The sequence below is a fragment of the Oryx dammah genome, unplaced genomic scaffold, assembly GCF_014754425.2.
Source record: "Oryx dammah isolate SB20612 unplaced genomic scaffold, SCBI_Odam_1.1 HiC_scaffold_29, whole genome shotgun sequence".
NCBI classification, from domain to species: Eukaryota; Metazoa; Chordata; class Mammalia; order Artiodactyla; family Bovidae; genus Oryx; species Oryx dammah.
In genome coordinates this window covers 88,795,139-88,811,677 of record NW_024070213.1, presented here as the reverse complement: position 1 = coordinate 88,811,677, position 16,539 = coordinate 88,795,139, and the positions used below count along the sequence as shown (strand labels likewise).

The 16,539-nt window shown below is 51.1% G+C and overlaps 1 protein-coding gene across 2 annotated transcripts in view; it reads left to right on the top strand.

Moving 5' to 3' along the window:
* Positions 1-16,539, top strand: part of GALNT6 (polypeptide N-acetylgalactosaminyltransferase 6) — a 39,519-nt gene that overhangs the window by 20,723 nt on the left and 2,257 nt on the right. For both annotated transcript variants that reach the window (XM_040234166.1, XM_040234167.1), the window contains exons 5-11: positions 4,595-4,744; positions 5,789-6,023; positions 9,647-9,764; positions 11,845-12,045; positions 12,584-12,715; positions 13,326-13,427; positions 15,354-15,506. In XM_040234166.1, coding sequence (XP_040090100.1) covers positions 4,595-4,744; positions 5,789-6,023; positions 9,647-9,764; positions 11,845-12,045; positions 12,584-12,715; positions 13,326-13,427; positions 15,354-15,506 — 1,091 coding nt within the window. The remainder of the gene's footprint in view (positions 1-4,594; positions 4,745-5,788; positions 6,024-9,646; positions 9,765-11,844; positions 12,046-12,583; positions 12,716-13,325; positions 13,428-15,353; positions 15,507-16,539) is intronic.

The following is a 16,539-nucleotide window of genomic DNA, read 5'->3' as shown; positions in this document are numbered from 1 at the left end:
AGACCCGACTAAAGTGGCTGAGCACGCACAGAGCACACACGCGTGTCATGGTTAGTATCGTTCACATTTTTTATTCATTCATTCACCCACGGAGATTTGGATTGTTGCCACATTTTTGGCTATTGTGAATAATAGCCAAAATATTGCTATCCACATGGGTGTAACAATATTTGTTTGAGTTCCTGATCTCTGTTATTTTATTAAATACCCAGAAATGGAATTGCTGTATCATATGGTAGTTCTTGGTTTAATTTTTTGAGGAGCTATCATACTGTTTAGATTTTTTTTTTTTAATTTTTGGTGGTACCCTGAAGCATGTGGGACCTTAGTTCCCCGACCAGGGATCGAACCCGTGACCGCTGCATTGGAAGATGGAGTCTTAACCACTGGACCACCAGGGAAGTCCCTGGGATCTTTTTTTTTTTTTTTTAATGGCTGTGCTGGTCTTTTCTCGGCTTGTGGGGAGTAGGAGGCAACACATGGCTTCTCCTGCTGCAGAGCACAGGCCCTAGGGCCCTCAGGGTTCAGTAGCTGTAGCACACGGACTCAGTGGTTGCAGTTCCCAGGGCCTAAAGCACAGGCTCCATAGTTGTGGTCCATGGGCTTAGTTGCTTCAAGGCATATGGGATCTTCCGGGATCAGGGATCGAACCTGCCTCTCCTGCACTGGCAGGTGGTTTCTTTACCACTGAATCACCCGTGAAGTCTTGGATTCACTTTTTTAAGTGAAATTTTAGTGACATGATCTGATCTGTGGTTTTAAGAGAGAATTCCCTGCGGGTACTGTGTCAAGAGGACACTGGGGCACTTCCCTGGTGGTCCAGTGGGTAAGACTCCGTGGTTCCACGGCAGGAGGCATGGGTTCTCCCTGATTGGGGAACTAAGATACCACATGCCTCGCAGCATGGCCAAAAAATAAATGAAAATAAAGACTGATGCCAAAAAAAAAATCCTTAATGAACAAAAAAATCAAAATTGAAAAAAACAAAAAAGAGTAGATTGGGAAGTGGGGTGGTATAGAATAGAGGTCAGGAGATAAGTTGAGACATTATTGCGGACGTGCAATGGGAATGGGAAACTGGCCTTACTTGCTGATGGACTGATTGCGGGGAGTGGGAAGAGGGGAGAGTTTAGCACAATTCCTAGGTCAGAGCAGCTGTTGGGACAATGGTACACAGGGGAGGCTGGGAGGGCAGGTGGGGAAGAAATCTGGGCTTCCACTTCAGGCGTGTTAGGTTTGTGGGGGTTTTTGTTTTGTTTTGTTTAATTTATCTGGCCATGAGGCATGCAGTATCTTCCCCAACCAGGGATCAAACCTGTGCACCCTTCAGTGGAAGCGTGGAGTCTTAACCGCTGGACTGCCCGAGAAATCCAGTTTTGTGGTTTGTTAGACATCCAAGTGAGGATTTAAGGCCAGGAAAAAAGGCCCAGGGGTATCTGCATGTAGATGGTATTCCACTCAGGGGATTGAGTAAGACGGGTGTAGGGGAGGTCACAGGAATCTTGTAGACTTTGATTGTGAGGAATGAACCTAAATGAGGAAGCTCTCACCTGGGGAACATAAGACGAGATGGGCCCATCTGTGTGTCCCAGCTCCGCTCTGCTGCACTCCGGTCTGGGGTGTCTGTCCAGAGGGTCCAACAAGGGGCATTACTCAGGGGTGTTGTCTCATCCCCTTCAGAGAGCCTGAGGCTCAAGCCCTGAATTCCTAGGTCCCGCCTAGCCGCTGGGATTGGAGAGACGGGGTGGGAGAAGGGCTCTGTAGAGCTCAGGTGCCCCTGACATTCACGGCTCAGTGTGTGGCGAGCCCTTACCACAAAACCCACTCCCTCTGATGTTCTGTCTCTGGGTTCTCTCCATCACCATGAACTTCCTGTGAGCACAGTTATGTTCTCAGGGGAAACATCAGCCACGCTGAGAAGGCAAGGCTCCCGCGCAGAGTTCCTCCCACCTCCCTGTTAAAGCCCACGCTGGGTCCTGTGCTTGGAGGATGAGCCTAGGAGCTCTGAACAGGCAGGACCCAGACCTGGCCCCGCCCTGCCCAGGACAGTGGCTGGCACCTGGCATTGTGTTCACAGGTATACCCTAAGTGAGTGCTGGGCTGAAGCTGCCAAATGAGGCTAATTTTGACTCGTAAACCCCAGGGACAATACTTCCTGTTTCGTAGCATTTTAATCTTCACGTGGGTACTCAGTCGCTAAGTCATGTCGGACTCTTGGTGACCCCGTGGACTGTAGCCCAGCATGCTTCTCTGTCCATGGGGATTCTCCAGGCATGAATACTGGAGTGAGTTGTCATTTCCTTCTCCAGGGGATCTTCCCAACCCAGGGGTCAAACCTGCGTCTCCTGGGGCTCCTGCGTTGGCAGGCGAATTCTTTACCACTGAGCTCCATGGGAAACTCTTTAATCTTCACAGAGAAGATTAACTGAGAAAGTCAGCATGGAAGCATCTAGTCCCATGACTGGCATGTAGTAGGTGCTCCAGTATTTGGACACTGTGTGTGTGTGTGTGTGTGTGTGTGTGCATGTAGTAGGTGCTCCAGTATTTGGACACTCTGTGTGTGTGTGTGTGTGTGTGTGTGTGCGTGCATGTAGTAGGTGCTCCAGTATTTGGACACTGTGTGTGTGTGTGTGTGTGTTTCAAAGTAGAGAGAGGGACTTCCCAGGTGGCCCAGTGGTTAAGACTTCATGCTTCCACTACTGAGGACCCTCGTTCAGTCCCTGGTCAGAGAACCAAGATCCCACATGCCACATGGCATGGCCAAAACTAAGAAGTAGAGAGGGAGAGATCAATTGCACCTGCACAAAAGCAGCCCCCAGTTTGTATGATACGACGGTGGGAGCAAGGCCTAAGCACTGGGCTGACCCCACACCCCTCGAGAGAGAAAGGACACAGTCAGCCTTCACTCCTGCCCCACACCACCACTTCTGAAACCACAGGCCATCCATTCTGCACAGCGGGGAACAGAGCAGCTGCACAGATAAACCAAAACAGCAGTTAATGAATCATCACTACGATTTGGACTATGTTCCAAGATGGATTGCTTCAGAATAGGGTTATTTTTAAAAAACTGTGTATATATTTTAAATCTTGAGTAAGTGTATTTTATTTTATTTTTTATTATTTGTTTATTTGGCTGCCTGGGGTCTTAGTTGTGGCACACAAGATCGATCTTGCAGCATGTGGGGTCTAGTTCCCTGACCAGGAATTGGACCTGGGCTCCCTGAATTGGGAATGCAGTCTTAGCCACTGGACCACCAAGGAAGTCCGTAGGGCTATTTTTAATGCTCTGAGGGTTTCTGACTGATTAACAAGGGTCCTGAAGTGAGCCCCCTCTCAGAATGAACTGGAGATCTCATCAGATACCCTGCCCTTCAAAGAGCTTTCCACACCCCCTCTCCAATTCGGGCGCTGGCCCCTCCTGCCCTGCGCCACCTCTGGCGGTTCCTTCATCACCTACCCTGCAGTTGCCCGCTCCCTGGGCAGACAGGCTCACTGCTGTGCCTGACTATGCAGGCCCTGGGTACCTGGCTTTTAAATTTAATTTAAAAGCTGTTCTGCATCATTTCATCTTCCTAAAGAATTCCACGTGCAGAGGAGGTAATAAAGAGGATTAGAGTAAGACTTCTTGCTGCTGCCCCAGAAGCCAGAAATGAACGCTTGTGCATGCTCCACTTGTCAGACGTGCTCTGAAGAGCCTGGGAGACAGACTCAGACACAGAGAAATGACTGCCAAACCCCGGGTGTGGAAAGGAGGGGAGGCCTGAGACACAGCTCTGAAAATCGGGAGCTGAGAGGGAGCTGAGGCCAAGAGAGGCATCCGAGAGCCGTCATCAGAAGTTCATACTTGATTTGAAACCAAAGAAACACAGCTGTGAGGTCCTGTCTCCGACATCAGAGAAGTCGCCCCGGTATACAGACACAGGGTGGGCACTGCGGAGCCAGTGGAGTGTCCTGGCAAGGTGGCTATGTGCTGTGGGCACCTCCTCCACCCCCCGACCCCCACCTTGGGCTTCGGTGAAGTTGCTCAGCACAGTAGGTGCGAGAGAGGATTAGAATGCAGGCCTGCTGGAGGCCTGAGAGTGCCCGGACCTGGTGTCCACAGATTACGTATGCTTCCCTTGTAGCTCAGTTAGTAAAGAATCTGCCTGCAGTGCAGGAGACCCGGTTCAATTTCTGGGTCGGGAAGATCCCCCGGAGGAGAGCATGGCAACCCACTCCAGTATTCTTGCCTGGAGAATCCCACGGACAGAGGAGCCTGGCAGGCTACAGTCCATGGGGTTGCAAGAGTGGGACACGACTTAGCGACTAAACCACCACCAAGTCGCTTCTGTTGTGTCCGATTCTGTGCGACCCCATGGACCATAGCCCGCCAGGCTCCTCTGTCCGTGGGATTTTCCAGGCAAGAACACTGGAGTGGGTTGCCATGCTCTCCTCCAGGGGGTCTTCCCAACCCAGGGATCGAACCCACGTCTCTTACATCTCCTGCATTGGGAGGCGAGTTCTTTACCGCTCGTGCCACCTGGGAAGTGCAATGGGGAACTAGGTTTGTGGCGAAGTGTTGAGCGGGTGGCAATGACCCTGTGCCTTCCAGAGTACTTGAAGGAGCCCCTGGAGCAGTACGTGAAGCAGCTGCGGGTGGTGCAGGTGGTGCGGCAGCAGGAGAGGAAGGGGCTGATCACCGCCCGGCTGCTGGGAGCCAGCGTGGCCCAGGCGGAGGTGCTCACCTTCCTGGATGCCCACTGTGAGTAAAGGGGGCCGGCCCGGCTCTGCCTGCCTTCCTCCCTGGCAGAAGGGAAAGCTGGGACCCCCGCATCACCCAGGCCCCTGCCTGTCCTGCTGTCCCAGGAGCGAAGTGGGCTTGGGACTCCCCCAGATTCTTCTACCCTTTTCTCACCCCATTCCGTAGGATGGTTATCAGGAGGCATGGACAGCCCTAAAACCACTAAAACTAAAACCTAAAACTGTGGTGACCCCACAGTTGCTGGGAGTATGTTCTAGAACCCAGACACTCCTCTTCTTGCTCCCCTGATCTGTACCTCATTCTGAGCTCAGCCCCTCGGACAGGCTCCTATTACCTCTGGGCGCTGTTCGGTGTGGCCCTTTCCACATGGAAAGGAAGGCCTGCTTTTTGCCCCCAAACAATACACTTCCCTTGCTGTTGTCGGGGGGGGGAAAAAAGTGTTCCCTGAAAGCAGTGATATTCTGAGAAGCTGTAGACTTGGAGTCAGAAGGCCTGGATTTGTGTTCTGACCCTGCCACTAACAGCCTCAGTCTTCTCCTTTATCAAGTGGGATAAGGATGCCAGCCATACTCACCAATAAAATCATCACTCCAGGGGCCAAATCATCTCTGCAGTTCATCAGAAATCCCCAAGGGGTGATTATTCTGCAGCTAGAGCTGAAGCATGAGGTGCAGAGACCCCAGGGAGAGGGGCACCCCCGCATGAGACCCTCACTCGGGTGGGGAGAGTCAACTGAGTGGCTTGCCTGCAGACCCTGAAGACAGCCCTATACGGCCTCCCTGTGCCTTTGGAGCCTCCATGTTACTCCCCTGATACCTCTGTTCTCCCCTCCAAAGCCATTTCCACCTCTCTGGGAGGAGGGGCAGGGGTAGGCGGGTCCTGGGAGATCTCTGTCCACTCTCTGTGGCTGTGGAGTGTACACGTGTTTTCCTGCCTACCACTGGGGAGCGGGCACTTGTCCTCCTGGGGCTCCCCACTGGCCGGGGGGTGCAGGCTGGCCAGGGGGCAGCACCCTGACTGCTGTCTCCTGGCCCTGGCCTGCAGGTGAGTGCTTCCACGGCTGGCTGGAGCCCCTCCTGGCACGCATCGCCGAGGACGAGACGGTGGTGGTGAGCCCGAACATCGTCACCATTGACCTGAACACTTTTGAGTTCTCCAAGCCCGTCCAGAGGGGCCGAGTCCAGAGTCGGGGCAACTTTGACTGGAGCCTGACCTTTGGCTGGGAGGTTTTACCGGCACGAGAGAAGCAGAGGCGCAAGGATGAGACCTACCCCATCAAGTAAGTACCATAGCCTTGTGGGCCCCCAGCCTGGCCTCTGCAGTCACAGGGACCTGGGCCATCTCAGGTCAGCATTTATTAGGTGTTGTGTGAGGAGCTTAGCATATTTAATCATCATCCCCCTGAGGTAGGTACTATGATTAGCCTGTTTCGCAGATGAGAACACTGAGGTTCCTGGTAGTTAACAGTTGGCCCCAGACTATACCGCCCTGGAAACTGGGGGAGCAAGACTGCCCATCCCACCAGTTTGGCCACAAGCCTGTCCCCCCACCGTGGTGCTGTCCTGCCTAGTACCCTAACAGTTGGCTCTCACTCTCCATCTTCCTTGGGCCAGGCCCTGGCTCGGGGCTTTCTGTACTTTGTCTCGTTATTTCTTCCCTACAGGTAGAAAGGACATGACTGCTGCTCGCAGAGAGATCGTGGGTAGAGACCACTGTAAAACAGCCATTACAATAAGAGAGGGTGATGTGTGCAGCCGAGTGGCCATCTTTGAAAAGACTGAGAACGTCTTAAAGGAAGATAGACGAATGTCCTGCAATTGGCAATGTGTTGCAGTTGTCCTGAACTTTTTCAGGAAAGGGCCAGATAGCAGATATTTTAGGTTTTGCCAGGCTAGGGCTTCCAGGTGGTGCAGTGGTAAAGAATCTGCCTGCCGGTGCAGGAGATGCAAGAAATGCAGGTTCAATCCCCTGGAGTAGGAAATGGCAACCTACTCCAGTATTCTTGCCTGGAAAATCCCATGGAGAGAGGAGCCTGGCGGGCCGCAGTCCATGGGGTTGCAAAGAGTTGAGCACAACTGACTACCCACACACATACATACATGCAGCTACAAAAAAAAGAATCTTTTCGAAATGTAAAAACTATTCTATGCCAGAACTTCAGAAAGTCAGGCCAGCTTTGACCCACAGGCCACAGTCTGCCAGCCCCTGAGCTAGAAGGCAGGTGCTTGAAAGTTTATCCATTGTTTGATGCCCAGCTGGGTTTGCCTTCTCCCAACACACCCACCCTGTTCCTCCCTCTCAGACTGCCTGCGGGTGCTGTTAGAGACCACAGACGCCTCAACCAGACTGCTTTGAGGAGTGACTTTTAGAGTATCCATTGCTTCTGGATTATCTGTACCACTGTTTTTCTATACTGGCCAGGAAACTGAAGGGTCAACCAAACATATACCGGGGTGGTGGGAAGCAGACGTTGGGCATATAGTGAGCAGAGTTGGGAAGGAAGGCTTTCTCCCCTTCCACGTCCCTAGATCCTAAGAAATGCTGCCCAGAGTAGAGAGGCTGCAGGAAGGAATCCCATGGATCTGGAACAGCCAGCTGCTCTGTCTCCTTTGGAAGGAAGAGAAGCAGCAGCAGAAGGGGCAGAAAGGAAAGGAGAAGACAGGAGAAAGAAAAGAAATTGGAACTCCCTATTGACTCTCTGCTTGATTCATAGATGTCTTTTGTTTGGGATGCACAGCAACAAAGCCCCCTCCCCCCAAGCTAGGGGCTAGACACACAGTGGCACAGTCAGGGACGGCACCAGGCCCCCACCCATCACTGACGTCCCCTGCTCCGATGTCCAAGGACCATACAGCTGGAAGACAAAGCTCCAGTATTTGAGGAGTGAGTCTGCTCCCTGGTCCAAATGCCCTGGTGGTGTTCTTGCTTGCCTCAGGCACTTTGCCTGGTACCCACCAGGAGACCTACAGGCAGCACCCTCCCTTCCTCCACTCCCAAAGTTAACAAGAGACTAAGAGGAGAGGTGAGGACCCAGGGGACCTCAGGAAGCAGGCCCTAGCAAATACAGAAAGTTTTCTCTGAAAATACAGAATTTTCAGAGGTTGCGTATTGGTTGTGGGTCTGTAGTGACATTCCCTGTGTAGTTTATCCTCAGAGATAATCTGTCAGTGGCTTCTTAGTCAGAGGGACCTCCCAAAACCAAGAGACAGGGACTTCCCTGGTGGTCCAGTGGTTGAGATTCTGAGCTCCCAATGCAGGGACCTAGGTTTGATCCCTGGTCAGGGAACTAGCTCCCATATGCCACACTAAAGATCCTGAGTGCTGCAAATAAGACCTGGTGCAGCCTAAATAAGTAAACAAATATTAAAAAGAAAAAAGCCAAGAGACAGGCTTAGGTCCAGGAGACCCTCAAGAAGCAGCCAGTTAGTTCCAAAATGCTCATCTAGGGTCCCAGGACTCTCTGAGCCTTCCTTGGGCTGGCTTAGAACCCCTAGGAGAAGCCAACTGCTGCTGCTGCTGCTAAGTCGCTTTAGTCATGTCCGACTCTGTGTGACCCCATAGACGGCAGCCCACCAGGCTCCCCCGTCCCTGGGATTCTCCAGGCAAGAACACTGGAGTGGGTTGCCATTTCCTGCTCCAATGCATGAAAGTGAAAAGTGAAAGGGAAGTCGCTCAGTCGTGTCCGACTCTTAATGACCCCATGGACTGCAGCCTCGACTCTTAATGACCCCATGGACTGCAGCCTTCCAGGCTCCTCGGTCCATGGGATTTTCCAGGCAAGAGTACTGGAGTCGGGTGCCATTACCAAAGTCAGGGACAAAAAGCCTCCCTGAGCTTGAGGGTTTCCCAACAGAAATTCCTTCCAGAAGGTGGCTACATGAGCCAACCTCAGGGCAATGAGAACAGCGGTAGGGTAACACCAACTTCAGGCTTGACTAGTCAGCCAGTGAATACTGATTGAGGCCCTGCTGTGTCTGAAACACCTTGACTGGTCCTGGGCTTACAGAAGATTTCTGCTTGTCTGTGCCACATTGAGCTGCCCACTGAGGGCAGCAAATCCCCATCCAAGCCAGCCTGGCCTGGCACAGAGACCAACAGTGAACGATATGTGTGCACTCCTGTCTCCCTGGCTCCCATCCCTGCCTGCAACCCTTAGCTCAGCCCCTGTTGTGAGCAACGTGCTATCTAAGTTCTTTATGTTTTGTCAGTTTATCTAAATGTGGGTCCGTGCCTCCCTGCCTTTGTCAGAAAGCCAGAATCTTTTTGTAATCTCCAAATGCTCCCTTTAGTCCAAACTGAGTTTCATTTCACCTCACTTCCTACCCTGTTTCCAGGAGCACCTATGTCCAAAACCATTTTCACAGAGCTTCTGATGACTGAGTATCTACTGTGCTTTATGAACTTTGCTGCCAAAAAGCAAAAGATGGTGACTTTTCTCTCAGCTACTACCTTGTCTCTCTACCGATCTGTCTCTTTACTCTGTACGACTAATACATAGCGCAACCCCAGGTAGCCCGTGTGTAATATATCCAGTTGAATGAGTAAATAAGTGCCTTTTATTATTATTTATTTACTTACTTACTGTTGGCTGTGCTGGGTCTTCATTGTTGTGCGTGGGCTTCTCATTGTGGTGGCTTGTCTTGTTGCAAACAACGGGCTCTAGGTACTCCAGCTCTCCGAGGCCTATAGAATCTTCCTAGACCAGGGATCGAACTCATGTCCCCTACATTGCAAGGCGGATTCTTAACCGTGAATGAGTTAGTGGCTGCATATCCCAGACGAGAAGAAAGGAGGAGGGAGGGAATCTTAGAAGCATCTGCGGTGAGTCCGCCCCTTTCCATGCTGGGTTCCGGCCCCCCTCCCCCCCAGAAGATGCACATGCTTTTCCCTCTGTCTCTCCAGATCCCCGACGTTCGCTGGTGGCCTCTTCTCCATCTCCAAGGCCTACTTTGAGCACATCGGTACCTATGATAATCAGATGGAGATCTGGGGAGGGGAGAACGTGGAAATGTCCTTCCGGGTGAGAGCGAAGAGGGCTTTGTGGGGGAAGCACAACGTCCCAGGGCATGGATGGCCTGAGACCCTGTCTCTTAGGCAGCAGCGGGGTCGGCATATCTGGAGCTGAGCTTAGAAGGCTGGCTCTTCCCTGTCATGGCTCCACCTTCCCTCTGTCCCCACACCCTCCGACCATGGCAGTAGGGCCATGGGACTCAGATTGGACATACAGGGAGAGATGACTGGACAGAACCCCTCAGAGGGAAGGGATAGTTGGGTAACAGGGACCGGACATCTGGGGATCGGTGACATCTTTCATGATGTCTGTGGGAACAGAATTAGGGTGAAGGTGGGACAGATCAGTAAGCAGTCACTATCCTTTTTCTGGAAAAACCAGGCTCCACTTTCCAGGTCAGAGGACAGATGCCCTGGTAGCCTTTGGAGTTACCCTCCCCTATGCTCAGCATGCTCTTCATAACTGTAAGAGAAGATGATGGCCCAAACTCTGGTGGACCCCAGGACTCTGAGAGATTCCAGGAATAAAGCAAATCAGGATTAGGTTAGCAAGAAAGGCTTCCTTGTGGTGAAATCGACACAAATCTCCGACCAGGGGAAAGTAATTAACAAGGAAATGAGCTTGCTTATGAAGTCATTTGGATGGCATTGTCGGCTCAATGGACATGAGTTAGAGCAAACTATGGGAGATAATGAAGGACAGGGAAGCCGGGTGTGCTGCAGTCCGAGGGGTTGCAGAGAGTCGGACACGACTGAGCGACTGAGTAACAGCAACAGTGAAGTCACTTATCACAATGCCTGGCATGTATAAGCACTTCATTGACATCATTGCTGTTACTATGGCTATGATTATGCATTTCTGTTGCTGCTGTATGAATAGCGCTGAAACATGTATATTATCATATGTGAAACAGATCGCCAATCCAGGTTTGATGCATGAGACAGGATGCTCAGGGCTGGTGCACTGGGATGACCCTGAGGGATGTGATGGGGAGGGAGGTGGGAGGAAGGTTCAGGATGGGGAACACATGTACACCCATGGCTGATTCATGTCAATGTATGGCAAAACCACTACAATATTGTAAAGTAACTAGCCTACAATTAAATAAATAAAAATAAATAAAATTAATAACAACATACCTCCCAATCTAAAACCTAAAAAAAGACAAGACACAAGTGGAAGGGGTGTCCTCAACCAGCCCTCTGACAGAGAACGGCCACCAATTTAGCACCATAATTCCCAGGGTTCTGATTCTGGGCTAGTTCATGAGCCTCTGACCTCTGTTCAGTCTTTCTGTAAAGAGGCTACTGTACTAAAGGTCAGGTGATTGCCGTAAACCACCTGATGATGGCTTTTAAACAGTGCATTGATGCTTTGATTGGATCACAAGTCCATCTCCATTTGAAGGAGCTTGAGTTCCTGAGTTTCCAGTAACACGTGAGTGAGCTGATAAAATCACCTTTCTGAGTCAAAAAGCCAGGTGGCGCCAGAGCTCAGAGTAGGTAAGATGGATGTAAACTTGGCCATCTGTCTCTTCTCCAAAGTGGGTCCTGGTAACCCTTAGGACCCAGCAAATTTCCACTTGCTTAAATCAAAAGTGAACCACATCAGAGAGCCAGGGATTGTGTAGTTATGGCCTGTGATGAAGCCTGCTACTGCTGCTGCTAAGTCGCTTCAGTTTTGTCCGACTCTGTGCGACCCCATAGACGGCAGCCCACCAGGCACCCGCGTCCCTGGGATTCTCCAGGCAAGAACACTGGAGTGGGTTGCCATTTCCTTCTCCAATGCATGAAAGAGAAAAGTGAAAGTGAAGTCACTCAGTCGTGTCCGACTCTTAGCGACCCCATGGACCGCAGCCCACCAGGCTCCTCGGTCCATGGGAGTTTCCAGGCAAGAGTACTGGAGTGGGGTGCCATTGCCTTCTCCGGTGATGAAGCCTAGTCAGTGTCTTTTTTTCCAGGGGGAGAGAGGGACATTTCCCTGATTTCGTGGACCTGGGGTCTGGCACCCTGGGAATGGAACAGAGTTGCTTGGGGTAGGTTGTCCCACCCACCTGCTGAAAACCCCACCCCGTCTCATCTTACGGCAGGTGTGGCAGTGCGGCGGCCAGCTAGAGATTATCCCCTGCTCTGTGGTCGGCCACGTGTTCCGTACCAAGAGCCCCCACACCTTCCCCAAGGGCATCAGTGTCATTGCTCGCAACCAAGTGCGCCTGGCTGAGGTCTGGATGGATGGCTACAAGGAGCTTTTCTACAGGAGAAATCTGCAGGCAGCACAGATGGCCCGAGAGGTGAGAGGGGAGGATGCTCAGGAGATGTTCAGATGAAGAGAAGGGCATAATCGCAGACCCTGATCCAGGGCTTCATGATGATGGAGGCCCACTCAGCTCCACCACCCGGTGCCTTTTCCCCTCAGGCCTTGGGAGCTAGAGCCCAGGCTCTATTTTGGAGGCTAGAGAATGAGGAAGGGCAGGCTTTGTTGTCCCTACCTGGAGAGCCCCAGCATCTTTTAGAAGGGGAGGGAGACGAGATTTGGAGGAAGAACCTCTTACAGGAAGAATAGCTTTGCTCTGAGAAACTAGGAATTGAAGACTGGAGGAAAACTGAGAGTTCACAGGAGATGGGGAGTGCTATGGGTGGGGATCCCAAAGCCAAGGCAAGGGGTTTGGGATTAGATGTGGAGCCGAGCCAGGGACCCCAACTGATTGGGAATGAGCATGAGACCCATTCTGAGAGGAATGTGGTCCCAGAAACCCTAGGCTACATCTCCCCAGACAGGAAGGCCCAGACTAGTGAAACTGACCCTTTGGGGGCTGCCTTAATTGACAGAAATCCTTTGGTGACATTTCGGAACGACTGCAGCTGAGGGAACGACTAAACTGTCGCAACTTTTCCTGGTTCCTGGACAACATTTACCCGGAGATGTTTGTCCCTGACCTGAAGCCCACCTTCTTTGGAGCTGTGAGTCTTGAGAACAAATATGCCTACCCATCATCCCAGAAGCCCCAGGAGAAGTTTCAGGACCACTGAGCCCATAGCTGGATGAGAAACAATCGATTTTTACTCTCCACACTCGTTTATCCAGGAGGGGGACCTGGAGACCACCCGGGCTTCTAGAGCTAGCTGCAAACTTCATAAGGAGGAAACAACCTGTAAGCAGTGGTTCTCACTCACTCACTTGCATCAGTCACCAGAAAGGCTTGTTAAGACACCGTGTGTTGATTCAGGAGGACTGGGATGGGGCCTGACAATTTGCATTTCTAACCAGCCCTCAGGCGATGCTGAGGGTCGGGGGATCACACTTTGAGAACCACTGCTTAGAAGGACATTCCTACAGGCTGAGGGCTTCTCCCAGAGACCTGACTGGTTGCCCACCCTGCCCTTGCCCAGCCTCTGGGTTCTGCACCTCATTTGCTGTTTGCTCCAGGCATCTGGGTTAATAAGCGGGGGAGGAAGGTCACAGAGGGGGAATGCAGCCATGCAGATTTATTCCAGATGGACCCCACACCACAAACCAAAAAACCGCCTCACTGTGTTCCCCTGGGCTCCCTCTCTGCTCACCATCCTGCAGCTCAAGAACCTCGGCGTGGATCACTGTCTGGACGTGGGAGAGAACAACAACGGGGGAAAGCCCCTCATCCTGTACACCTGCCACGGCCTCGGTGGCAACCAGGTACTGGCCTGTCTCCCAGGGCACCTCCTCTCTGCACACACACCCTTTCTCCATACAGAGGAGTCCTTTCCTGAGGACTAGGGCAGGAGAGATCCAGAAAGAGGAGGAGATACCAGTCCTGCCCTCAGGAAGCCCTCAGTCTGAGGGGAAACGCATGATACACACAGATAAGGTCCTAAGTGTGGATCAAGGGCATCCAGAGAGGAGTGAGCAGCAGTGCTGGCTGGTAGACAGGGGCTGGATGGGGCAGGATTGTTCATCACAGGAAGCTTGCTGAAGGATGTGAGCTGCTGAGTGATGTTTTAGGGTGACCGTGAAAATTTTTTGAGCCCTTTCCCTCACCTACACTCAACTTTTTTTTTTTTTTTTTTGCTATTTCCAGGAGGCCCATTTATTATATTTTTTAAGTGGCCAACTTGTGAGTTGACTTTTGAAATTTATTTATTTTTGGCTGTTCTGGGTCTTCATTGCTGCACACAGTCTTTCTCTAGTTACAGTGCTTGGGCTTCTCATTTCAGTGGCTTCTCTTACTGCAGAGCACAGGCTCTAGGGCGCTCAGGCTTCAATAGTTGTGACACCTGGGCTCAATAATTGTGACTCACGGGCTCTAGAACGCAGGCTCAGGAGTTGTGGCACAGGGGCTTAGTGTCCCAAGGCATGTGGGATCTTTCCAGATCAAAGATTGAACCGGTGTCCCCTGCGTTGCAAACTGCATTCTTAATCACTGGACCACCAGGGAAGCCTTACATTCAACTATCTTCAATACTTCCCCTGCCCAGAAGCTAGCACTCTGATCCTACCACCCATCAGTGACCCCCAAACAACTCCCTACTGCATCCACTGTAAGAGCCCATTTCCCCCTGTGCTACAATGTCCAGTTCTTTCCTGAGGAATAACTAGTAACCTCTCTGGCTCCAGTTCCTCAATCTACCCTGAAGGCCCAGTGTTTGATAAGTAAAAGTCAACTGAAGCAGAGCTGAAGGAAGGAAAAAGTGGCAGGGGACACTGAATAGGATGCCAACATATGCAAGTGAAGACAAACCCATTCTGAAGCCATTTCCTGTACCACTGGCCTGCACAGTGATTTTAGCTGGCATACTGGTGAGCATTTTTTCTATAAAGAAAGCTGAGAGCCAAAGAATTGATGTTTTTGAACTGTGGTGTTGGAGAAGACTCTTGAGAGTCCCTTGGACTGCAAGGACATCCAACCAGTCCATCCTAAAGGAGATCAGTCCTGGGTGTTCATTGGAAGGACTGATGTTGAAGCTGAAACTTCCGTACTTTGGCCACCTCATGCAAAGAACTGACTCATTTGAAAAGACCCTGATGCTGGGAAAGATTGAGGGCAGGAAGAGAAGGGGACAATGGGATGAGATGGTTAGATGGTGTCACCAACTCAATGGACATGGGTTTGGGTGGACTCCGGGAGTTGGTGATGGACATGGAGGCCTGGCATGCTGCAATTCATGGGGTCGCAAAGAGTCGGACACGACTGAGTGACTGAACTGAACTGAACTGAACCTATTTACAAAAAAAGAACCAGCATATCAAACACATGATTTCACAGATAACGCTTTAAATGAGGCGAAGTTCATTTTTTTTTTTTTCAGTCGAGCCTTGCAGCTTGCAAGATCTTAGTTCTCTGACCAGGGATCAAACCCTTACCCTCTGTGGTAGAAGGTCCCTGGACTGCCAGGGAATTCCCTAAGTTAAATTTTTACCTAAAGAAAAAATATTTAGTAACGATTATCTATTATTCCAGTATAACCCAGATACAGTGGCACATGAGTTACTGAAATCTTGGCACTCACTCACTTCCTCCCGAAGAGGCCATCTGTGATTGGTATCTCTGGGCTGTTGGCTTTGGGAGGTGGCAGGCAAACTCTCCACCTGTCCCTCAGAACCTTCTCTTGTGTTGTGTTCTAGTACTTTGAGTACACAACCCAGAGAGACCTTCGCCACAACATCGCAAAGCAGCTGTGTCTACATGCCAGTGCTGGCACTCTGGGCCTTAGGAGCTGCCACTTCACTGGCAAGAATAGCCAAGTGCCCAAGGATGAGGAATGGGAATTCACCCAGGTGAGTCAGCTGTCCCAAAAGCTCAGAATCAAGAACCTGAGGCCGCAACTGCCCTCTCCCTTCCTTCTGCATCTTCTTCTTGAGATACTATGGGATGGATCCAGACAATGTAGAAAGTATGGAGAATGTGAGCTTGGTCACAGGCAGGGTTCACGGGACTTAAGTAATGTTTGATGATGGCTGATTCTGGTTGATATAAAGATGGAAGTGGGGTTATGGTTTAGGGCCAGCTCATAGTTCAGGTATTTTTAGGGTGAACCCCAGTAGATGAAGAGTCATTCATGGTTCCCTCCTGGCCTCTGTGTGCTAAGCACAAGTCTGTACACTCACGTACTTTGGTTTGGTTAATCTTCCAGAGGCTCTTCCCAAGTAGGTGGTGTCCCCATGACTAGAAATGGGCCAGCAGCAGCTCAGCAAGTTTGTGTCTGGCCCAAGATCCTTCACTAGTAAATGGTAGACCCGGGGTTTGGACCAGATAAGTCTGACTCAATAGCATGGGTTCTTTCCATTAGACTGCCCTGCCTTGGGATGAATGATGTAAATTCTACAGGATCGGGCTCAAACTAGCAGCCTCCAATGAGCCTCCATACCCACTCCACCCCAATCCCTAATCCTGGGCTTAGGAAAAGAGGAGCCTAACCTTGGGGCTACAGGGAAGGGAGTAGTCTGAATGTGATCAAAGGCAGAAAGTGCAGGTAGACTGCAGTGGCCCAGGTCTTTGAGATTGGCCATCTGGAGGCAGTTTTCATTTTCATTTCATCCTGAAAGCATTTTTCAGTTAGCCCATGGTCCTGCCTTCCTGTGTTGCAGTTCTTCATGCTAAAGCTGGAGGTGGGGAATTGGCACCCAGCACCCCAGCACAGGAATGCCAATTCCTGTGAAAACTCAGGAATGCATCTCATCAGAGTATCTGGCATCCAAGGAAAGGAATGTGGAAATATCCCCCCTGTGCCTTGCTGGATTTCCCTTCCCTTTGGTTTATTGTCCTCATCTCATTCACCCTAGCAGTACTATCAGAAGTCTGAGGCCTAAG